A 26691-nucleotide genomic window follows, 5' to 3' on the forward strand; every position below is an offset into this window, starting at 1 on the left:
TTAAAAAGAAAAGCAAAAGCAAAATAGTTTCGTTTTGAAAGTCTAAGACTTCAGGGTAGGAAAAAAAATTCTTCCCAAAAACATACATGAAAAGAGTAAGACCTATCTAATTTAACACCATTATAATGAATATTTTTGTATGATAAACGACATCATACCAAAAGTTCAAAACTAAGACAAGAACATCTATTTGGATTTAAAAAAAAAAAAAAGGACTAGTACCTTGAATAATAAAGCATATGCTAAATCAGTTAGCAACAGGCAACACAATAGAATAGCAAATGGATATGAATAGGCAAGTCACACAAGAGAAAACCTAAATGCACAAGTAAAAAATTCTGTATCTCACAGATAATTAGATAAACGTAATTTTAAATGTGAGGTACCACTTCAAACCCACCTGCCTGCTCAAACTGAAACATTTAATAATATCAAATATTAGCAATGAGATTTGTCACAATAAATGTATACAGCCCACCCAACATCCCCAGCCCCTTTGTTATGTACATTGTGCCCAGCTAAAACTATAGTTCTCAGTCTTTTATGTAAAGTAGGGCAGCCAATGAGAGGCCAACACAAACCTGTCCCATCATGATTCCAGGACAGCCCTTTTAGTTCTTCCCTTTTGTATTGCTTCCTGTGGATAGCCGAATGCTAGGTGCCAACTTGGACTAGGAAGCAGTCTCAATAACCGAAACCACAAACTAAGTAATAAGCCACTACTAGTCTCCATCACTGACAACTAAGTACAATTCCTGATACAGAAATTACCTTTCTGACTCATAGGAATATAAGTTAGTATAAACAATAAAGACAGAAACATGACAACATCCACTAAAGTTGAAGATATTCACTATCATTTAACCTAGCAATTATATTTCTAGGTATACACTCTAAGAAACTATAACCTAAGTTGTCAGCAGACATGCAAAAGGAAGTTCTATTTTATACTGTTTATAACTGCAAAAAATTAGAAATAACCAACATTAGAATTATTAATTATTAAAAATGGTATGTTTAATCATTAGAATATTATACAGCAGTTAAAATAAATTAACCAAATTACATGTAAGGTGAGGCAAAAGTAGGTTTACAGTTGTTCACATGGAAAATAATACAATAAAAATGCAAGAGTAAACTGTTTCACATACTCACAACTGTAAACCTACTTTTGCCCTACCTTTATTACAGATCTCTGTTTACATGGACAAATCTTGAAAACTATGCTGAATAAAAAATTCTATGGAAGACACAAACAGGATTATTCCATTTAGGTAAATTTTGAAAATATAATTAAGCAATACTATGTATTTAATACTTAAGGGAAAATACATTTATGGAAAAAACAAGTTGAAGGAAATATTAACTTCAAGGTCATGTTTAGATAGATTGAGAGAGGAAAAGGGAGAATGAGATGAGGACTTCAACTGTATCTATAATTTAAAGACAGATAAAGAGCAAATGTGCCAAAATGCAAGTGTGTGGTGTGGATACACTGTTATTCTCTATAATTTTCTGTATGTTTGAAATATTTCATAGCTTAAAAAAAACTAAGAACTACCGTAAGAAACTAGAAAAAGGAGAGTAAATTAAACCAAAGTAGAAGAAAATGAATTAGAATAAAAAATTTTCATTAGAAAACATGAAAATATAGAAAATTAATGAAACTGAAAGTTGGTTCACTTAAATATTAATAAATTTTATAAACTCCTCACCATACTACTTAGGGAAAAATAGAGAAGGCACAAATTACCTGTATCGGAAAAAGAGGGAGGAAACATCACTATATTGTCTACACATATTAAGACGAAAAGAAAGGGCTATTGTAAATAATTCCATGACCATTAACTTGACAATTTAGATAAAGGGACAAATTTCTTCAAGGAAATTTACTACCAAAGATCAGTCTCAAAGAAACAGATAACTAGAATAGAATTCTATCTGTAAAGGAAATCAATTTTGTAGTTGAAAATCTTCCCACAAAGGAAACTCCATGTTCAAATGGTTTCATTGGTGAATTCTACCAAATATTTACAGAATAAATAATACCAATTCCATCAATTATTCCAGAAAATTGAAAATGAGGGAATATTTCCCAACTCATTCTATAGGTCTAGCACTACACTGATACAAAAGACAAAACAAAAATCCATTATAAGAAAATTACAGATCAATATCTCTCATGAACTTGTATATAAAACTTCTAAATAAGATTTTAAAAAATTTAACAATATGTAAAAAATAATATATAATAATCTAGTGGATATATCCCAGAAAGACAAAGCTGTTTTAATATCTGAAAAAGCAAGCCATATAACTTACCATATTTTAAAAACATATGCAATCATCTTAAGGATGTATAAAAACAATTTGACAACATTCTAATATCCACTCCTGATAAAAACTCTCAACAAACTAGGAATAGAAGGGAACTTCTTCTGCCTGATAGAGAACATCTATGAAAAACCTATACCAAACATCATATTATATAGTGAAAGCCTGAATGCATTTCCCCTAAGATCAGAAACATGACAAGGATGTCCTCTCTCACCATTTCTATTCAACAGTGTCCCAGAGGATCTAGCCAGTGCAATAAGAAAGGAAAGAAAGAAAAAGAACAAAAAGGGTGGAAGGGAAGGAAGGGGAGGGAAGGGAAGAAAGGAGGAGAAAGAAAAAGAAAAAAGGAAAGAAGGAAGGGAGGGAGAGAGGCAAGGAGGGAGGAGGGAAGGAAGAAAAGAGAAAAAGGAACAACACAAATTGGAAAGAAGGAAGTAAACCCTCTTTATTCACGGACATGATAATCTATGTAGAAAACATGATGGGATCTACAACAAGCTTCCAGAACTCATACATGCATTCAATAAGGTTGCATTATGTAAGATTAAAAAGAATCAACTGAATTTCTATACTAGTCACAAAATAAGAAGAAACAATTTTTAAAATCTCATTTATTAAAGTGTCAGAAAATATCAAGTATTTAAGGATAAATTTAACAAAAATGTGAAAGCTTTGTATGATGAAAATGACAAAATATTGCTTTAAAGTATTTACAAGATGTAAATAAATGAAGATACCATGTTAATGAGTCATTAGATTTAAGACTATTAAAACACTGATACTCTCCCAAGTGATGTATAGAGCAGGGGTTCCCAACCCCCAGGGCTGAGGACAGGTACTAACCAGTCTGGTGACCTTGAGCAGCAGGCAAGCAAGAAGCTTCCCTCAACTACCAACTGAGCTCCACCTCCTGTCTACACCCACCTTCCAGCCCCAGCCCTGCAAAAAGTGTTTTTCATGAATTTGGTCCTTGTGCCAAAAAGTTTGGGGGCTGCTAGTACAGAGTCAATGTAATTCCAATCAACAATTCTGGGGACTTTTTTTATGTGTGTAAAAACTGACAAGCAGATACCAAAATCCATATGGATATAGAAAGGACCTCAAAAAGCCAAAACTTACTTTAAAAAATAAAATTTAAAGACCAGTACTACAAGATCTCAAGACTTTCTATAAGGCTAGAAGAACTAAGACAGGTGTCAAATTGGTTCAAAGATAGACAAAACAAGAATGGTACATACTAGGTAGTCCAGAAACAGACACTGATTTCTGGCAAAGGTGCAAAAGGATATCCAAAGGCAAAGAAGTAAACATCAATCCACATCTCTCACCATATAAAAACTAACTCTAAACGGATGAGAAATATAATTGTGATGTCTAAAACCATAAAACTATGGGAAGAAAATATGAGAAAATCTAAGTGTGAGTCCAGCAAAAATTCCTTAGATACAACACCAAAAGCACAATACATATAAAAGAAACTAACAAAGTATCCTACATCAACATTAAAGAAAGCTTTCACTTTCTATAAAACACTTGCCCTGGCTGGTGTGGCTCAATGGATTGAGCACTGGCCTGTGAACCATAATGTACTAATTCAGATCCCCAGATGAGGGTGTGAAAGAAGCAACCTGATAGATGTGTTTCCCTCCCTCTCTTTCTTCTCCCCTTCTCCCTCTCTAAAAAATATAAATAAATAAAATCTTAAAAAAAAACACCATCAAAATGTATAACAGATTAGCCATAGATTGGGGGGGTGGGGCAGAGTAAACATCTGCAATATATATCCTATCACAAACCTGTATCCAGAATATTTTTTAAAAACCCTCACAACTCAATATTAAGATAAACAAAAATGACAAAAGATTTGAACAGTAACTGCCTCAAAGAGAACATACAGTTGGCAAATAAGCACATGAAAAGCTCTTAAAACATTATTAGTCATTAGAAAGATATGAATTAAAAATGCAATGAAATTCCACTCTAAATCTACTAGACTGGCTAAAAATTAAAAAAACAAGACTATCCCAACTGTTGGAAAGATGTGAAGAAATAGAACTCTCATACACTACTGCTGGAAATTAAAAATGGTGCAACTATAGTTGACCCTTGTACAACCCAGGTTTGAACTGCACAGGACACTTACATGGAGATTTTTTTTTTCAGTACACAGTCATCCCTCCTTATCCCTGGGTTTCACATCCTCCAATTCAACCAACTGTGAATCGAAAACAGCATTTTGGATCTGCAGTTGGGAATCTGAGAATGTGGTGGGCTGACTGCATGTTATTGTTCTACACTATTTTACATAAAGTACTTGAGCATCTGTGGATTTTGGTATTGGTGACATTCCTGGAACTAATCCCCTGCAGATACTGAGGAACAACTGAAATTTAGTTTATGGGGAATCAAAAGTTATATGCAGATTTTTGACTGTGCAAGGGTAGCACCCAAACCCCTAGTTGTTCAAAAGTCAACTGCACTTTTGAAAACAGACTTAAACATACATGTACCATATAAGCCAGGCATTCCACTCCCACATACTTACCCAAGGGAAATAAAATCATATGTCCACTCAAAAACTTGTATACAAATACTCATAATAGTTTTGTTTATAATAGATAAAAACTGGAAACAACCCAAATGTCCTTCAGCATGTGAATGAGTAAGCAAACTGTGGTGCATCCACACAACAGAATACTAATGGTACTCCACAATCAAAAGGAGCAAACTCCTTTTTGATACATGCCACAACATGAATTGCAAAATAACTATGCTGAGGAAAAGAAGATTTTTTAAAAAACATTTTATGTATTTAATTTTAAAGAGATGGGGAGGGAAGAAGAGTGGGAGAGAAACACCAATCGGTTGCCTCTCACATGTGTCCCGACAGGAGACTAGGCCTACAAGCCAGGCATGTGCCCTGACCCCAGAAATCGAACCAGCAACCTTCAGCTTTGCTGGATGATGCTCAACAAACTGAGCCATGCTGAGCAGGAACAAGAAGACTTTTTTTTTAAAATACTGCATACTGTAGGATTCCATTTACACAAAATTCTAGAAAATGCAAATTTATCTAAAGTGGCAGAAAGCACATCTATGTTTGCCTGAGGACAGTGACAGCAGAGAGGATGTGTGTGTTACCTGTGGGACACAAACAACATATGTATGATGAAGATGTTCATTGTCTTGATTATGGTTAATGGTATAGGCATATACATTTTTTAAACATATCAAGTTGTATGATTTAAACATGTACAGTTTACCATATGTCAACATTATCTCCATAAAGCTGTATTTATAACTTGTAAGGGGTAAGGAAAAGGAAACAACATGATCAGAAGGGACAGAAAGGTGACAAAATTTGGCTAACATCACTGCCTTTTATATAATCTCATGAATGTCCATAATCACAAGCTACACAGAAGAGTATTTCCTATGCTAGAATTTCTCCAACCTCAAAAGATATTTGAAATAAGGGTTTCCTTGCTATTAAACTCTGAAAATTTATAAATTAAAAGACTTGAAGTAAACTATAGGCTAAAAGTTACTTTAACTTTTCGATACTATCAAGTTCTTTTTCCCCTGTCTATAAAACCTGCAAAAGAATTTAGAAACCTGTGCAATTAGGTGTCCTAATAACTTAATCAAATCCAAGTTGTACTTTGGTCTTTTATATGACTATACTTCTTTCTAGGATGAGTATACATCCTGGGAAAGAGTATACACCCCATATATTCTAGGGTGTATACTCATCCTAGAAAGATGTATACATTGTTGGAGACAATGGCAATAAATAAGTTATCAACTTCAGTATTAAATATTATTTATTTACTGCTCTAATAAAGTTACAGAACTTTCAAAGGCTCAAAATTACCCATTTGCAAGATTAATGTCTACACAGTAACTGCAAGAAAAATATAACATTTCACAAGTCCCTCGACTGATGGTGACTGAACTAGATCCAAAACCTGATGTCTTGTGGTCATATAAATTATATGAAATACAATATTCTGAAAGGTTTCTTACAGTGACAGGAATGAAAAGCATCTGTCTCTCTCATAGTGAGGGTAAGGTAAAAAGTTCTAACTGCTTGTATTCACTTCCCTTCTTCCCTGTCATAAAATTTTGGGTCTATTCTTGGAACTGAAGGTTATGTGGCCAAAAAAGATCTTTAAGTTACCAATTTCTGAAAAGTGTTTCTCTAACCCTTACTAAATATATTTAATATTTTTAACCATTGTAACTTGAGAAAACACATTTGGACTACACATTCTTTAACGGTGAACTTTCTGTTTCTCAAGCTTCTCTTTTTAGTATTCAGGAAGTACCCATGATTTCTTAGAATGAAATTCTAAGATTTGGGGCAGAGTTCAATTTCACTCTGTCATTTTGTGATTTTTATAGTTCCCAAGATTTCATCTTATCATAGTCAAAAATTATAATGTTTAAAAAGTATATTAAATTTTAAATTAAACTAAAAATTCTTCATCCCTGAACCACTTCTGGTATAAAAGAATGAACAGTGAGATCTTTGTCTTTGAATTCCTAACTCTGACACCTATGGCTGTGTGACTTCAAATTAGTGCTCAAATCTGTTTCATCTCTGGAAGAAGGGGATATTACCACTAACTTGTGTGAAGACAACATATGTGGACACAACAGATCATTCAGTCAATAGGTGGCAGTGCTTACAGCTGCGTATCTCAACTTCACTCCCTTCAACCTGCCTTAGATATAAGCTGAGTTTTGCCCCAACTATTCATAAGAAACCACAAGGATACTTTTCAGACACTATTCCAAGCTTTTTGTTTTGTTACCAGTAAGTTTTCAATCATGGATATCACTTACTCTGTCTTTTCATAAAACCAGATTTCCACACTATCTAACCTGAGGCTAGATATTTAAATATTACTTAAGTGAATTATTAAATAAATGAACATAAGAAATAAATGGGTGTATCCAAGCACTATGGAGGGGAATTATGGTTGAGACAGAGCCAGTTGGAGGCTACAGCAAACACCCCACTGGAAAAGCTGACTGTGGAATCTAGTCAGGAGAGAAAAATCTAATCTAATCCCTAAATAATGATTGTTCTACATAAGATGTAAAGATTAACACAGCCAGAGGATTTAGTGATTGTGAAGAATAAATTTATGGTTTGGGGGAAGAAGGGTAGAGGAGATAACAAGATTCTTGTGCAACCTAAAGAAAGCTCCAGAGTCATTATTACTAACAGAATAATATTATGTAATACTTAAGTCTAAGATACAGTTATGCACCTGAATACATGACTATATACTGATACAAGGTAATACAATGTAAAATGGTTAAGTAAGCTAATAAATTCAATGTATCTAGTAAAAAGAAAATGAATATTCAAGTCATAAAAAGTATAAGGAAAGGAAGAAAAAGCAAGTACAAGTTTAAAATTAAGAGTGATTAATTAGTGATTCTATTAGAAGTAGGATTTATCATGGAGTGGCATGCTTCCAGTTACTAGGGTGGTCTATTAAAACCCCCCCAAAATATATTTGAAGATTGGGTAGAGAATTAACTGACTAACCTCTAAGGTCTTCTCCAATTACAAGATTTCATATTTCTATTCAGTGTACATTCAGCCCTATCTTACAACACAGTATATTGTTTAAGTAAAAAAAAACAAACAAAGCCCTGGCTGGCATAGCTCAGTGGACTGAGCACAGGCTGTGAACCAAAGTGTCGCAGGTTCGATTCCCAGTCAGGGTACATGCCTGGGTTGCAGGCCATGACCCCCAGCCACCGCACATTGATGTTTCTCTCTCTCTCTCTCTTTCTCCCTCCCTTCCCTCTCTAAAAATAAATAAATTAAATATTTAAAAAAAAAAAGGGTGGAGGTTTGGTAACTGGATTCTAAAAAAAAGTTTAAAAAACAAACAAAACACTACATTCTTTGTGATCAAGTTCCAACACATTCTAACAGTTTAAAAATAAGAATGGTACTTTTAAAGAGCATTTAAAATGCTTAAGAGTTCAAAGTTGGAGGTATCACACTATCTGATATCAAACTATACTATAAGGCTATAGTACTCAAAACAGCATGGTCCTGGCATAAAAACAGTCATATAGATCAATTAAACAAAAAAGAGCCCAGAAATAAACCCACACCTACATGGTCAATTAATATTTGATAAAAGAGGTAAAAATATACAATGAGGTAAAGACAATCTAGTCAATAAATGGTATTAGAAAAACTGGAAAGATACATTAAGAAAAAAAACTATACCACCTCCTTATACCATATATAGGAATAAACTCAAAATGGACTAAAGACTTTAACACAACACTCAAAACCATAAAACTCCTAGAAGAAAACATAGGCAGTAAAATCTTGAACATTTCTTGTAGCAATATTATTTCTGATGTGTTTCCTCGGGGAAGGGGCAACAACAACAACAAAAATAAACAAATGGGACTTCACCAAACTAAAACGTTTTTGCAAAGCAAAGGAAACCATCAACAAAATGAAAAGTTAACCCACTGAATATAGAAAATATTTGCTGATACATCTGATAAAGGGTTAATATCCAAAATTATATTATAAAGGATTTATAAAACTCAAGCCCCAAAAAACCCAAAAATAATTCAATAAAAAATGGACAAAGGACCTGAATAGACACTTCTCCAAAGAGGAGGACATACAGATAGTCAATAGGCATATGAAAAGATGTTCAATCTCACTAATCATCAGAGAGATTCAAATTAAAACCATAATAAGATATCACCTCAACTATCAGAATGGCTGTCATCAATAAATCAACAAACAACAAGTGTTGGTGAGGATGTGGAGAAAAGGGAACCCTCATGCACTTGGTGGGAATGCAGACTGGTACAGCCACTGTGGAAAGCAGTATGGAGTTTCCTCAAAAAATTAAAAATGAAACTGCCTTATGACCCAGAGATTCTACTTCTAGAAATTTATCCAAAGAAACTAGAAGAAACACTGATGTTCAATATAGATACCCCAATATTCACTGCATTGTTATTTCCAACTGCGAAGATTTGGAAGCAGCCATAGGTCTATCCATCAGTAGATGAGTGGATAAAAAAAGCGGTGGTACATTTACACAATGGAATACTACTAGGCCATAAAAAGGAAATCTCACCCTTTGTGATAGCATGGATGAACCCAAAGAGCATTACGCTAAGTGAAATAAGGCAGTCCAAGAAAGGCAAGTCCTATATGATTTCACTCATATGTGGAATCTAATGAACAAAAATGAACTAACAAGCAAAACAGAGACTCATAGAAAGCAGGTTGACAACTGCTGTGGGGTGGAGAGGTTATATGGGGAAGGGATTGAGAAAAAAAGAAAAGAGAGAAAAAAACTCATGGACATGGAAAAAAGTGTGGTGATAGCTAAGAGTGGTGGGGGAGGTAAAGGAAGATATAGGGGGATAAATGGTGATGGAAGGAGACTTGACTTGGGGTGGTGAAACACACAACATAGTGTACAGATGATGTGTTGTAGAATTAGGCACCTGAAACCTGTATAATTTTTGTTAACCAGGGTCACCCCAATAATTAAATCAGTAGAAAGGGGGAAAAGATTAGAAAGTATTTATAAATGAAAAAAGAAAATAGGGGATTCAGAAATGACAGCCATTAAAAAATGTATGAGTTTCACCCCTTAACCAAAGGAAAAATAAGTGGTGGAAATTAATGTATAGATTATTATGGCTATACACTAAAATACTGAGAAATTAACTTCTTACTAATATAAGGCATGTAACTGAAGAGCAGAATCTAACCTTACAATCCTCTTATTTATTTATTCATCAGCTAAAACTCAAATAGTTGATGCCTACCTCTCTGAAGAGTGCACCATAAAACTGAACAATGTATGGGCAATCACTACTCCGCATTACTACATCCAAATCCATAAGAAGTTGTTTTTGTTCTTTTTCATCCACTGTTGACCGAATTCTCTGGAAAAGAATGACAAAAGATGTCATAAAAACATGAAACAACTTGAGAAACCTGAGAAAATATGCTATCACAAAAATACTAACAATTTCTAAGCAAACTTCAAAAATACTAACCTGACATAAAAATTATCATCTTTCTCATACAAGAACAATTTTTACCACACAAAAACAAAATAGCACTTAAGCATTTGTTATTTTTAAGAAAATAGCACCTGTAACTCTTCAAAGGACACAGCTTTCTAACCACAAGCATTCACTGATAATGTTGGAAGTTATGCAACAAAGTTCTTGGGCAGTGAAAATTAACCCATGTACAAAAGAAAATCATAATGAAGTATACTTAAACAGTTTTCATGTGAATAATCACAGGCAGCTTCACATATACTTTTAATCACCATTTCAGAATCATATGAAATCTAGGCATTCAATGCAAGAGCAGCCCTCGTCACCCCCGGGATCCTGACACTGTCACATCCGCGTTCATTAAAGATAGAACACAGTTCAGAGCAGTAAAAGCGAGAACTACTATAGGGGCAGCATAGAGATCAACAGTCCATGTCCCCCCAATCCTAGACTGGAATTCTCCCCCTCCACCACACTTTCTGTATGGTGCAATCAAGGACTTCTGCCTGACTCGCCATCCCATGAGTCAGAATGCAGGACAGCAGAAACATGGTGAAGAAAACTTAAAACTCAGGGGTAGAGGGCACTTTGCCTTTTTCTAAGCTGATGAGGCCCTGCTCTGTATATTGCAGACCTAAGGAGATATCCCTGACCTACCTATACAACAACTATGTATGGGTAGTACCTAAAGTACTGCCCCCAAAAGGTTTGTATGCCCACCTCCTGCCCAGGAGCAGTGCAGGACACAGAGATGGTCAGAGGGACAGTTCTCACTGCCCCAGAGAGGTAGGAAAGAAGTTCAAAAATTGTGAAACATTAATAATGAAGTTATAGTTTAACACAAAAGCATGCAAACAACTTTTGTTCTCATTAAAAAATGTCTAAATGTCACATCGTGCCACTGTGAATAATATATAGCACATACTTACAAGGCAAGTTAGTACCAAAAAATACATAAGGTGGCACTTTGTCTTCCAAAAGCTTCAAGGTATCTGTCCTCAATGTTCTTGAAAGGGATGAAGGCAGTCAATTAAGTTCTTGAGCCCATTTTACAGAAGAGAAGCCACAGGCACAGAGAGACACAAGAGAACGTATTCCATGTGACATGACAATACGCAGTTGTACAAGGAATAGAAGTAGGTTCTCTAATTTTCATTTTCTGCACTAAATAGGAATTTCATGCATTTCAAATACAAACAAATTTAACTTTGCTACCAAATAAAATTTACTAACTGGCATCCATCTGTACATGGTGATTTATTTAAAACTTTTACATTAAATTTCACTACACAAATAAACAAGAAAAAAAGGATGAAAAATATAAACAAAATAAAACCAAAACATTTATAATTAAGGAATGTCCCTTCTCTCTCTCCCATCTATCTTTTCATAGTTTGGGGAATAATAATCTCACTTTTAAATCAACATTATTAGCATGTGTGCTCAAAAATGATACTTTTATCCGTGGCTGGTGTGGCTCAGTGAATTGAGTGTGGGCTGAGAACCAAAGGGTCACTGGTTCGATTCCCAGTCAGGGCACATGCCTGGGTTGCAGGCCAAGTCTCCAGTGGGGGCCACATGAGAGGCAACCACACATTGATGTTTCTCTCTCTCTCTCTTTCTCCCCCTCCCTCTCTAAAAAAAAAAAAAAAAACTTAAAAAAAAGGATACTTTTAAAAAGTCAAAAGAGCCCAAAGGTATTCAAAAGATGTTAATAATTTCTATAAACATTTTAACTACATTTATTCCTGTTTTAAAAGTATAACTTTAAAAATAGAGCTGTGGAAATACTAATTTGGGAAGGCAATTACTTAAAAAAAAACCTTAATTATTCTATCTATATCTAAATTTAAAAGACAAACACCTGGTAATAAGAAACAAACAGGGAAGAAAAACATCAAATGATCCTCTAGCTGGGGAAGATTTCTACCTACTAAAGAATTCTCACTATTAAAAAGTCTTAAAAACATATTTTTTTATTTTTAATTGTATATACTGTATATATGGTATGTATATACTGGCAAGTTTAAATATACTAGCATGTATACTTATAAAATACTATTTTAAAAGATGCTCTTTTGCTAGTTCATTTTTTCCCAAAACTGGTTATATGGTTTTCTAAACTTAATATTTGTACAAATGTTTATATTTCAACTATTAGAAAGCATATTATAATCAAAAGCTCAATAGTTATCATCAATACCTGATTCTTGGGGACTATTCCTAAAAACACTGCTACAGAGAGGATACATGCTACTATGTGAACCGGAGGCCTAATGCAAGCCACGGCATTTGACTAATGTGTATTACTCAATCCCTGACAGGATTATTATTCACCAGAATGTAGAGATAATTCCTGGCATAGTCTAACCGTTGAGATCACCAGCATAGCAGGAAAATCTATTCATCTTGAAAATATTCTTTAATGCCACTACCAGTACAAAACAGAACCTGGGGCCACTGGAGGGCCTCACATGAAACTGATTTTGCTCCTGGATGTTTGTCAACAGGCTAACACCTTCTCATGCTCTCCGTCTGAACACCTTGTCCAAGTGATGGAAGTGGATAGAAGAGTAGTCGCTGCCGTTACATCTGAATTGTTTGGCATTAAGCAAGTATAGCTGACTCTTAATATTTATACTAAAGTTTTAGGGTTGTATTGCAACATTTATTATATGTGAGCACTTAATTAATTGAAAAGACCTAAAGGACTCAAAAAGGGGATTAACTACAAACACCTACAATAGCAATAGTTTCAAACTGATATTAATTCAATAAATGCTTAAGGTTGGAGGATACTAATGATAATCAATTCAAACGAGAATATTTAGTAACAAAAGTCACAAAAGTTCTAACAGAACATCAAAACATTGTGTATAAAAAAGACTTCTAACATCTGAAATAAGGCCAGAATTCTCTGTTATAAAGGAAGCATAATCACCTAAAATGGAACACATCAAGAAGAAAAGACTTAAAGTTGTCCTTAATTGAGGGCCTTGGAAAAGGAAAGAGCAATGGTGGAGCCAATTGTACTACTTGAAATTCTCTTGTAATTGGAATGTTCAGAAGTCAAATGTATTGATAAATGCCTTGAATTATAGGACATTTTATTTATCACATAAATTTAAAAGTTAGGTAAGGCTGATGTTTATTTGGGCTCAACAAACTTTTTTTTTCTAGTAAAGTGTGGGGATGAAAACCTCACCCCAGTCAGTGAGGCCAGGGAGAGTGGTTGGTGGAGTTGGGAAATGGAGACAACTATGCTTGAACAACAAAAAAGAAGAAAGAAAACCTCACCCCAGAGCACGTAATAGTTAAGAAAATCATCTCTATGACCTTACCTTTTAAAAAAGTTTCCTTTTCACCCAATTGTTAGAACTCATTAAAGCTACTTGCTTCTGCACCATGGGGATACTGAGCTCTTCTACTTGCCACTATTTTATGAACCTAGCTTAAGTAATTACATACATGCTCTTGGGACAAATTAGACTACATTTTTTAAAAATCAACCCACATTGCTTAGCCAACAATAAAGTAATTTAAAATTATTATAAATTTTACTTTATTAGGAACATATGTAGAGAAAACACTTAAAATCACAACAAGAATTGCTAGTCTACATATATAAGCAGTTTTCCACAGTGAAGAAATTTATATACTTGGAGCTAAACAATTTTTTTCAACTATTGTCCAAATCTGTATTCAAGGTTGCCTTATACTCCTAATAAAGTTTTAAAAGTAGGTTAATGCCAATAAAAACAGCATGTAAGCTACAGGTCAGCAATGCCAACATGACTCCAATTAAAAGTCACTTAGAGATACAGGAACAATGATCAATTAAATTCCCAGTTTTCAGTTTTATGACTATTAGGGTTATACACAGTTCCAAAGTACTTCCGTTTTCTAAAGCAGCCACTCCAACTCATGCCTTTGGCTGAACAGCCACAAATTCAGTTACTAGTAATTTGTATGGATTAAGCTGCAATGATAACAAGTACCAAGGGTCTAACTTCAAAATTTAAGTTAGAAATTGTCCTCTGATCCTCTTCTATCTCATACACAAAGCACAGCAATGTCCGCTGTGGAAATAGTTCCAATCATATAAAAAATGCTAAGAAGTTGTTGAAAGTTTGTCTTTCTTTCTGTGCAACATGGCAGCTAAAAGTCACTAGGAAATTTAAATGTTGACAGTTTATACTTGGCCTCAAAGATTAAGGCACATTGTTATAATGGAAAGGGATTGGGAGAACTATCAAAACAAGTTCAGTGAAGGACTGGGACTGGGGGTGGCAAAGGCAGAGAAAGGGAAGCAAGGAGGATGGGTGGAAATAGACAGCATTATGCTCTCAAAGCAACTTATGTGACTCCTTCCTACAGAGACAGTCTAATAGCACTACTATCATTTTTTGTCTTCCTTTTGTAAATTTATTTTCCAGGGAGAGAGACAGGAAGAAGGGATAAAGGGAAAGAATACACTTTAATGATGACCCAACAGCTATTATGGGGTAAGGCTACGATGGCTCAACTGTGGCAAAGGAAAGGAAGAAAGGCTGACAACACAATGGCTTTCAAGGGGCCAGCTTTCAAGGAAGCAAAGTAAGAAATGCCCATAGAAAGGTCCTCAGAAGCAGGTCACCAAGAACATTGTGCCTAGGGGCTAAATAAGGTCCTACTGGATTCTGGAAGCAGTCCTTGCCACCCACTCTGATTCGGAGCAAACCCATCTCCATGTCAAAATTCTCAAAGACACTCAGTTGCTAGAGATGCCAGGCATAAACCAAAGCACCTGGCTGGCCTGGAAATGACCCCAGTCTGAGTTTCCTGAAGTGAGAACTCCTGACTCTCACCAACCGAGAGCTTTTCTCCTTACCAACTCAAGCTAAAAGTTTAGGCAGAAGATGAGCTGTATCTTGTGAACAATATGTGCATGGAGAAGACCCTCTGAGTCACCTGCTACCATTCCTGCTTAGAGAAGGGGAAAATCAAGTCATCATACACTTGAAAGACTCAGAGTAAAGACTGATGACGTGTCATATATGTTCTTGATTAAAAACAAGAACATATTTCCACAGTGTGTGTGACAAACATTAGTTCCTAGAATCTGAGTGTTCCAGGCAAGAAAGATAGAACTTATCTGCAAACGTATCAAGGATCAAGACCTGAAGAGCCCAGGAACTGACTTTAGAAAGACAGACTTGAAAATAGCAACAGAGTAAAATATGCTCACAAAACATCTGTCATTTCTGATATTCTTTTTTTGTTTCTGTTTTGAAATGGAGAAAATATATGGGGGGATGCAATGTGGGGAACAGAGGAAACAGGAAAATTAATGTGGAAGGGCATGCCCACTAGCCCTAGCAGATAAGGTTTCTAAATTCTCGTCAGTTCTTTATAGGGCTTAAGTAAGGTAAGTGACTCATATCCCTGCTGCACATGTTTATCTTTAGCTGCAAACGTGAAAGAGGGGTGAGTTCCCCAATCAGAAATTAGGGCACAGATACAATGAAACCCAGCAAGGTGATGGATTCAATAATTATGTAGAAACTCAATGTATGGCTTTAAAAATTATCCTAGGCATTGATGAAAACAATTTGATGTGTGGTAAAATAATGCAAGCTATTAGTATTTTGGCCATTAGCAATGCCAAGTGTTGTTTTCAATATATCACCAACCCAATCAGAACACCAGAAGGTATTTACTTTTCAGCAAAGTTATGTGGGATCTGCTATCACTTGCACATAGCTAAAACTTGTATCTCGGTGTTAGTGGCACATTACTTTTTGTAAGTACCTATCATCACCTAAGGTTCCGTAAGTATTTGTATTCCACATTTCAAGTAATTCTCAAATATCTCGTCAAATGGTATGATGCCGGAATAACCACTGACGGGGCAAGAATGAAATCAAAAGCTCCCTGTGTTGATCTTTGGTCCCAAGTGACACTGATAAATATCACCTACATGGAAATCCTAGAACCAGTACATGAGTAAACTTATCACATGGGATCTCAGGTAGAACTCCTCTCCACAGAAAATAAAAAAGTGATATAGTGAAAGTCTGACAGTATTTGCTTTAAAAATAAAAAGATGAAAAAGAACAAGATTTACTTTAATTGATATAGTTATAAAAATGATATTTTGAAAATATATTGATGTTCTGGGATATACAAATACCAATACTTTTTTGCTATAAATACACCCTTGTTCATTAAGTATTCCTTGCTAAAGGCCCCTTCTAAGATTACTGTCTTTAAATAAAATATGAAGGGAAGTCCATCGCCAGTTAGCAGCTGACTTTGGATCAACTTAATGATGTAGGGGATAAAAAAGCAAGGATTATTGTCATATCCCTAAGGGTCCCCTTGCATCCTAACAAACATTCTGATCTGTACAAACAGACGAACTGCTTTCAGAGCAGGAAAATCCAGAATTTTGCTCGAATGCAAAGCTGGAAAACCCCAGAAACCACCACAGAACATTACTTTGCTATCACCTTCCTCTGGGCTTCAGGAGACCTTAGACATTTTTACTTTCCTTATTTCAACATCAAGATTCACAGTTTCATCCTTACCTGCTAAGGAGTCTTTTAAGTAAATCACAAACAAGAATGCCCATGACATTTCCCAACATCACTAATAAGTTCCAAGCAGATGGTGACAGTAGCCAAAATAAACAATAAAACAAAGTATTTGGAATGCTGATCACAGGTGCAAAAATGGTTTTCACGTCAAAGAGTAACAAGTAGTGTCTGTTAAATGGATTGTTTGAAATTATGACAACATGTGCTTTTACTAAGACAGGAAGAAAGGATACTAAATCTTAACTGCAAAACCATCCATCTTTAAAATCAATTTAGTGAATTCTCAATTGTATCTTACTCAAATTAATTAATTAATAGTAGTACCTCCCATTCCTCTGAGAATACTGAGGCCCAATTAATTCCATATCTTCTGCTATGCATTATCAGAGAGCCTGGAAGATTAGTTCCAAAAACATATGCAATATTATATCATGGGAAGAGCTGCCCTGAGCACAAAGTTAATGGGACAAGCTTGTATATCATGATAAGGGTGATATCATTTTCTTCCTCCTTACTTATTACATCATCCACATGTAAAGGACACAATGTTAATCTTAGTATTAAAATTTTTGAGGGCCTACATACAGATCAAAAATGACAGACCATTACTTCAGTATCCACAACAATAAAGTGCAATAAGTAAAAATCTGATGTATAACCAATCTCAGAGGCATGATCACAAGACAGCAAAGAATGATACAAAAATGTGCAAGAGGTATACAAAATATTGGTTTAGATGACCCTCATTTTGAGTAAGGTGTGGTAAGACATGTTTTCCTCCAAGTAACTATGTAACCTGGGATATGGTAGTATGTCACAGTTGAGTCAAATCAACCAAATGCTGGTAGAGAGTTTCAGAAACTAGGTGTCGGAATGTTCAGAAACACATCACAGTTGTCTGAGGTTCACCGAGAGCAGCCATTTCCAAACTGTCCCACTTGGACTCCAAAGGTTTCCTCAGAGGTCACGCCCCATGGACTTCCAATAGTGGTAGGCAGGTCTCCCCCCTCCTGTCCCTTACATCAACCAAAATCATACTAATTTTGTCTATTGTATTTACTGGGGTGTTCATATAATTCTGTTAACTAAATAAACCCACACTGAAAACCACTAAGAACAACAGCAAAAGAAATGCATGTATACTAGGAATTCCAACCCCAACTCCACAAGGGACCTGAGTTCAAAACCAAGGCTGACTAAAGGGCAGCCCTGACACATCTTTGCAATCTGTCCACTCCCAGAAGTGACCCACTTACACTTTCATTTGCAACAACACAACATTTAAGCCACATTAAGAAGCATAAAATAATATGGCTCAATCAACCATGTATTTCTTAATTAAGCCATATAATCTAGCCAAACGAAAGCATAAGATACTGGAATCAGTCTGAATTTAAAACGAGATAGTCATGAATGTGCATCCCACAAGTGATCTGGATAATCAAACACTAGCACTGTGTAGCCTTTTGAAATGCAGCATAATTGCCTAACAAAACATTCTTTACTATCAGAAAAAAGCACTTCCAATTTAAGGCCATCCTATCAACTATCATCCCAGTGCTTTCAGAACAATGTGCAAGACCAATGTTTAAATACTAAAATGAACCTTCTCTAATATTACAATCCCTACCAAAATTACTCAGTAAGAACTTGTGACAGAAATGACAAGGCCCCACCAGCAGCAGGGAAAACACGCCAAGCCATTCTGTGTAGAGCCTTGTCCTCCCCTACATGCAGTACCCTCTACACCAAGGAGGCCTTCCTAATGAGCCAATGAAACCTCAGTCTCCTCAGGGATGGGCTGGACTGGGGGGAGGCTGACCCTGTCAGACATAGGGCTCTGATCCTTCCCAGAAAACCTAGGGGTTAACCGAGATGGCAATTCCAGGTCAAGGACACTAAAATCAAGATCCAAATACCAAAGAGAAGTAGGGATGCAGGAATGGAAGTCAGGTTACAGCCAGAGATCAGGAACACTCAAATCAATGCAACAGGGGAGTTGGAAGAGAAAAAAACACCGAATGTTGAAGAAACAAGACAAGTTAGGCAGGTCACCAAGAAAGGGACAATACCTGAAACCCTTCAGTACAGGGTCACATCACTAACTCAGTCTGGCCCAAGCATCTAACCTCAAACAGCCAATTTGTTTTTCTGGTTAACCCAGGTTACTTTGCAAGTGGAAGACTAAAAGCTCATCATAATGACCAATGGTGACAACCTTAACATAACACCTTGCTATCCCCACCTACCTGCCCAATATTAGTTCCATTCTCCAATGAGATGACAGTTTTATTCCAGCATTAACCCTCCAATAACAACTTCATTGCCTTCCATCTTTAGTGACAGCAATTTCATTCCCTTATGCCTCTCGTTTTCATTCTCTTCTACTCTACCCTGTTTTTTTTTCCCTCAGAGCCCATAGATAGGAACAGGGCATGCATACCTTCAAGAAATCAGTCTGGACATAAGTCTGTTGGAAGACAACAGGGAAGCTGGTAGTCTAGGAAAACCAGATGGACTCTGTAGGCAGGGTCAGGTGGGGACACATGGTCGGGACTTGAAGGTACAGATCATTCCTCCCCATGTTAGCAATGTCTTTGTCACTCCGCTCACTTCCAACCCATGGGCCTGCACTATGGCATCTCAGCTATTTTCTCTGAACTCCTGTGTCCCTGGATTTACTGTGACATTGTGAGTCTGATCATCTGTGGACTTAACTCTCCTGTGTGTTTCTAATCCTAGCTCAAAAACCCAATCCTGAGTGCTTCTTCAAACATTTGTTCTGAATCTGAGACTTTTTTTTTTATGATTAGCCCTACCAGTGGGCTAACCAGGCATCTACTTTACTTAGAGGACAGTCACTGTACATGTCTACTAAAGTTTTCACTCAGTGGTTACCCCACTATCATGCAAAATGGGCACTGCATGTTATTTGCAGAGGATGCTGACCAAAGTCTGAGGTACCCAGCCAGAGTCAAAGGTTGTCCTTCCTCAGCTTTGGAAGACCCTGGGGAAACAATGAGCTTGCCCTCGGCAGCCCCTATGACCCTGTCATTCAGGCAGAGTTAGACAAACTAGTAGTCCAACTACCCCTCACAGACGAGTAAGGTCCATTTCCTCAGGGCTGTGCAATTAAAATTGAAGGGTTAAAATTTTCCACATCTCTGGTGCTACCATAGAATCTCATTGGCAACTTAAGGACTATCCTCAGGCCAGTGGTCAAAAAATTATCATAAGTATTACTCTTACAATGTTATGTTACTGAATCTGATATACTATATCTTAACCAATTTTCAAATTAACTCTTGGAGATAATTATTTCTAGTAACTAAGAAGTCACCTTTTCAAACATTTCTTCTATTTGGTTAAATAAACTTGGGGAAGGGCTCCCTCAAAACTAAAAATTAGAAATAATAATTATTTAAATATCAGGCTAATATACAGTTTAATTCTGTACAAATAGTGCAAGTAAATCTTAAGGATAATTCAGGATAAGCTTAATATTTAATACAGTACTCCTTCTAGAGTCCCAAAGTACATATTAAACACTAGTATAGCGCTACTTCAAGTGTATTTCTCATTTCACCAACAGAAATAGAAAACTCACAGGACTGTGAATCATTGTCCCATAGTTCATTTAAATCTCTACAGTCCTAATTTCAGAGCTAAACACAGTGGGTGCTCAATAATTCACTTTCTACATGTATAATGTCAAATTGAACTCCTTAATTACACATTGATTCTACATATTTGTCCTTGTCAATCTGGTTTGTGTGCCTAAATGAGGGAACTAACTATTGTTGGTGTGATGAAAGGCTAAGCTTTTTCAAAGAGACCAACAATAAATATATTTTAAAATTTATAGTAGATGGTACATATCAGTCATCAAATTGGAATCAAGCACATCCCATCAATACGTTGATTAATATACCATATTACCACCTTCATGCTAAACTATCATGCTTGCTCAAGAATTCAAGGTGCTAAAGATAGACAGTATCAGATAGTAAGTATAAATGTGACTATTACCAATCTGTAAGTCCCAAGGCAACTTTAGAAGTATTTCTGAAGAGTTGTGACTTTTAATAGCATTAAACAGAGGCTTTCAAAATAAGGTCAAATTACAAATGGCAGACAATTTCCTATTTTTACTTTCAAATTCCTTAAAAACTTGAGTAAGCATTATACAGTTCCAAATGTTATCAAATTAAGAAAAACTTTTTAAATGTCAAGATGAAGTACCTTCTTTATTTACCTTTAAAACCTATTAATGATGGCTAATTCAGATTACTAAAACAGATTACAATGTTGATTAACACAGTAAAGCACACACAGCACAAACTGAAAAGAGCAGAACATAATTACTTAAAAGTACCTTCCCTAGTACTGGGGAAGAAAGTTAGAGCTTCAGTTATGTAGGACAAATTTTCCTTAAGACCCAGCTGAGTAAAAGTGTCATGAACCAATTCAACGCACATCCAGGAGAGTCTAAATGAAATGACTCTGTACTTACACAGCAGTGGCACAAAGTGAAAAGAGAAATAATTCACATTCTAATAAAAACATTTTATTTCAACACATATTCCAGAGCAAAGGCCTTAGCATCTTCATCTTTAGAGGTCTATGGGTTATATGCAAAATTTCATACATATATTCATCTTCCTAAGAAAAATGTCTATAGTTCTCATCACAATGTAAAAGAATATGACCAAAAACAAGATTAAGACTCCATACAGAGAATCAAATTTTCCCACGAGTAATTTCTCATTAGTTTCATATGACCCAAGAAATAGAAATGCTCAACAATGAAGGAGGCTAAATAGTAACATTTTGCTCACAATAAACTTCAACACAGGTAGTCTTTTATATTATATGATGTGAATCCACGCCCCAAAATCAAGTAAGAAACTGGGCTCCTTTGATAAATTCTCAAAATAGGGGATTAACTGGAAGATGGTTATAGATTGTCTGCAAACCCATTCTCAATTCTTGCAAACTGGGACATTATTTATTACTCTAAGAGTTTTAAGTTTAATGACAGTCTCTAAATCTCTTTTTCTTTTCTCTTTAAATTTCCCCTCACCCCAACTGTTAATTTTCCTAAAATGTTTTATACAGAGCAAATATTCATTAAACATCTGAACAAATTACAATTACAGAGGCCTATTAAAAGTTGGATGGAAACCAGTAGTTCTTCACAGGTACCAACATAAGCCTGCCAGGTACAGTCTGTGGGCCAACCTCTGTATCTGGTCATTTTTTATTTTTTTTTTAAATGAACACGTCAAATGGCATGACACTTACAATAAGGACAGAATGTGACAGCATTATCACAAGGTATGCATTTCAGTACAACTTTCCAACCAGGGAACAGGGCAGTACTGAGTGGAGATGAAATAAACAAACAGAAGCCGAGCCGGTCAGGACCGAGTAAGGTTGAGGTTAGTGGCAACAGCATGTGCGTGGTTTCCAAGAAACCTTCAGTAAGACTGCTGTTAGCCCTAGCCCCGCACCCTGCCCAACCCAGTGTGCTGCCTCTTCTTCCAGCTCCCCGCCTGGCTCAGTGCAGCACTGCCCTGCTCCCAGGGATGCAGCCACCTGGCCTGAACTCACCTTGGCAGTGGAAGGGCCTGAAGTATAAAACATGTTAATGCATCATGCCAAAAGTGCAGTGAACGTACTTCATACACTCATGGTTCCAGAGAGAGAGAAAATGTGCCACCAGTAAGACAACCTCTACACAAAACAGCCACAAAGAACTCGGAGAAACAGTTTTATAAACACCCATATTTACCAGAAAAGTAAAAACAGATCAATAGTAGTACTACCACACCAAGAAATTGCACCTAATGGATTAAAGCACCAAAAATAATTATGGGCTTCACCTACTTTAACTGCCATTATTTGTCCACTTGGTTTGTGGACCATTTTGTTGACAGAACCATAAGCTCCTCGTCCAATTTCTCCAAGGTCTTTCAAGTCCTCTGCAGTGAAATCCCAGTGTTGCTCGGGGGAGATCTTCAGTTTTCCTGATGACTCAATGCTGTGTGTTCTCAGTCTCTCTCTGTTAAAATATTAGGAAGCAATTTCCACATTTTAAATAGGTTTTTAATTTTTTATTTTAGTAACAGTGATTAATGTGTAGGAAATTGGTTTTCTCATAATTTGCTAAAACAGCCTGACTTCCAGGTCTGGGCAGTTTTTTTATCTGTATCAACTTGGTTTTTTGCACACTGACTTCAGAAAGGCCTAAATTTAGGTAATCGATAAACATAGCTTTAATGGGATTCATCAAACCAATTTTCATTTATTGAAGAAACTAATTCTACAAACCAGTTTTGATTTCCAAATATAAGATCTTTTTCAACTTTGCAAAACGCATTATTAAATGTGGAATCTTAGGAGCTATAAAGCCCATTTCCAGAAAACTCTTATCCTACCTTACCCAACACTATTACAGGTCCTCACTCCCCAGCACAGCTGTTCACAAATGTTGCTGCACACTAGAATCATCTGCAGACTGTTTAAATCCCATAGCAATTAAATCAGAATATCTAGGGACAAAAGGCAGAAAATAGTATATTTTTAAAGATTCCTAGGTGATTCTGGCAAGATTTGTGGGACCCAGCATGTCAGTGTACTGCCCTGTTCACATGAATGCCATGCTGAGGTCAGGGGAAATAGGAAAATGAATAGTCAGCTGGATCTAAGAGGAAGACTGTCCCATGGTTCTCAAATTTGAAACTTTTAGCCCTTGTTCAAAAGATAAAGCAATGGAATGAAAACAGATGGTTTATGGAAAAATGTGCTCACTCATTACAGATTTTCACTAAATTACAGAAATTCACTAAATAAAAATATCATCCCCAAAATTCCAACTGAGATCAACATATTAACTTCCAACCATATTTTATAAAAGAGCAAATCTAAAGAAAAATATAAAATCAATGTCCTATCTCTTTTTCTCTCTCACACTCACACGCACACAGAGTGTAGGAATAAACTGTATCAAATGAGTAAAACACATATAAAGAAAAACATTCCACTGAATATCATCTATATTTTTTCAATTTCATATTAAATCATTAGGATCTTTTTTAAAATCTGGTCTGGTGATACAAGTAAAAGCTTACATGATTGGTTATCTTTCTTCTTCCAAAATTTATGAATGTTTCTCAGATATTTTTGGTTTTTATAGCTATATTTAAAGTTGGCAAAATATTTAAATTTTAAAAGTGCTCCCCCAGAACAGCCATGCATACTAGTGGTCAAAAGGTACAAACTTCCAGTTATAAAATAAGTAAGTCCTGGGGAATGTAATGTACAATATGGTGACTTGCATTGTGTAACTGAAAGTGGCTGAGAACATAGATCTTTAAAGTTCCCATCACACACAAATTTGTAGCTATATGTGCTAATGGACATTAACTAGGATTACTGTGGTGATAATTTCACAATATACAGAAATATTTAATCATTAAGTTGTACACCTAAAATAAATATGATGTTGTCAATTATACCACACACACACACACACACACACACACACACACACAAATAGTATTTCTTCCAGGTGAAAAAATAAGTAATAGCCAAAATTCAAGATTGTAATTCAAAGATTAATATACTTTGTCTAAACAACAACTTAATGAAGCAGCATTCCAAATGCCAGATTATCAAATAATAATATTAATGTCATAATACCAGCTTTCATTCATATAGGTTCTTTCCACTTTACACAATACTTTCACCAACATTATGTATACACTAGAACCTAGAGTCACAGAAGCCCAGAAATCAGTGGCTTTTGAAGATGGAAATCAAGCCCAGTGATAAATTTGCTCAGTAATCTTTTTCATAAAGTAGACAAATTAAGCCAGGAATTATTCTGACATAAAGAAGTTTCACTACTTGTAATGATTATTGTTCTATGAACAGTGGCAAGTAAACACCATCTCTATGAAATATACAGTACAAGCCTACCATTGAGGGAGCAGAACAAAGGTAATTAAAATTAGGTGTAAATTGGAAGCAACATTTTTTAAGTCTCCACTAATTCAAGGGCTGTAGCAGAGAGGCTCTAGGAGGGTCCCTATGACCCCTGCTTCCTCAGTGTTTACATGCTTGCGTAAGCTTCTCTCCAAGTATGGATGGGACCTGTAACTTGCTTCTAACCAATAAAATAAGGCAAAGGCTATCCGTCTCATGATCCCATTGTGTTACAGCGCATTTAGTGCTAGCATTCCTAAGACAGCAAACAAATAGTTCATTACTACATAAAAATCACAGAACAGCAGCTATAATATATCTATTAAAGATTGAGTTTTAGAATTATGGAATATCTTGGCTGATAGTTTAGCTTACGATTTAGCCTGCTGTATGGTTTCTAGTGAAGGTCGTTTTTTTTCTTTTTCAAGGTGAAGAAAGATTGACAGCTAAGGGATGCAGGTTACCTATTTGAACTAGTGAAAATGGTCAAAAATTGAGCAAGCTTAACAGATGCACAACTTTGACTAAACTAAAAGCAACTAAACTTTACAGTTTAAATGGGTGAGTTGTATGGTATATGAATTACATCTCAATAAACCTGCTAAAAATAAAAGATGAATAGGAGAATGTGATTACTATCCAGAGTTCCATCTTTTCATTTAGACAGGAAAAGAGTTATGAACACCACAGAAAAATATGCTGTGGGATGTCACCAAGGCATGTTCACAGAGCCTTCAATAATACTGGGCTGGCAATCTTCTCAGTGATACTAAATCAATTTTACACCGTTGCTCTAAATGTCAGTCCAACCATGATGTTAGTTCTTCAGAGAAGGGCTGTGCACAGACACACACAGTGCTCTAGGGACTCGCCCAGGACAGCTGCCCCAAACCTTCACCATTAAACCCTAGCAGTCAATCACTGAGGCAACTGTACTAAGTAGCCAAAATCTTAGTTACAGTTTTTCATCTTAATGCAAATCTGTCAAACAAGATTGAAGTGTTACTTCTTTATAGTACACAGTATCGGGAATTCCTAGTTGTTTTATTATTAATTTCTTGCCTGAAAATTCAGCTCAACTCCATAAACCTAAAAGTTATCCTCAATGCCACTGCCCTATCAGTAAATAAGTTCTGCCTATGAACTTGTATTTACTCATATTCCTTCTAAAACGTGTGTTAAGTACTCTACATGGGCAAGTCTTAACCGAGACATCCCACCAGTGTTGTTTTGGTTTTTATTGGTCCACTCAGGGAACAAAGAAGGGGGTAAAGGTTCTGAGTTTCAAACTAACTCAAGTCTGAGACAGAAATACAATCCCAGCCCCTATCACATCTTCTCCACAAAAAAGTCCAGTAGGAAAAAAGACCATAGAAAAATGAGTAAAATTCTCCTTCGGATTTAAAGGTCTTTAATATAAAAACAAGTTTCGGTTGTTTTGTTATAACAGGACTTATAATTAAACTATCCAATGATACACATTCCAGTTTAAAAAAATCAGCTACACACTAACATTTTTAATGCCTAAGATCACAAAACTGAATTAAATAGTGTATCTCTTGAATACAGTATTTCAAACAGCATGCATTTTTGGATCGATATTAACATCAGGGATGCTATTTAGATATAGACTGAAATTACCATTAAGATATTCTCTCCTATGTAAAAAATAAATGTAAGTAGAATTTTAATAGCAATA

The 26691-nt window shown here is 35.7% G+C and overlaps 1 protein-coding gene and 1 long non-coding RNA gene across 3 annotated transcripts in view; both read right to left on the reverse strand.

Moving 5' to 3' along the window:
• Positions 1–26691, reverse strand: part of MAP2K4 (mitogen-activated protein kinase kinase 4) — a 111957-nt gene that overhangs the window by 34468 nt on the left and 50798 nt on the right. For both annotated transcript variants that reach the window (XM_028534151.2, XM_028534152.2), the window contains 2 exons: positions 22893–23067; positions 10183–10302 (listed from right to left, as the gene is read on the reverse strand). In XM_028534151.2, coding sequence (XP_028389952.1) covers positions 10183–10302; positions 22893–23067 — 295 coding nt within the window. The remainder of the gene's footprint in view (positions 1–10182; positions 10303–22892; positions 23068–26691) is intronic.
• LOC118502086 lies at positions 6700–8412 on the reverse strand. The gene is made up of 2 exons (XR_004904760.1): positions 8252–8412; positions 6700–8007 (listed from the first exon to the last, which is right to left on the reverse strand). It is a non-coding gene; the product is annotated as an uncharacterized LOC118502086 (long non-coding RNA).

The sequence above is a fragment of the Phyllostomus discolor genome, chromosome 8 (genome assembly GCF_004126475.2).
Source record: "Phyllostomus discolor isolate MPI-MPIP mPhyDis1 chromosome 8, mPhyDis1.pri.v3, whole genome shotgun sequence".
Lineage (NCBI taxonomy): Eukaryota > Metazoa > Chordata > Mammalia > Chiroptera > Phyllostomidae > Phyllostomus > Phyllostomus discolor.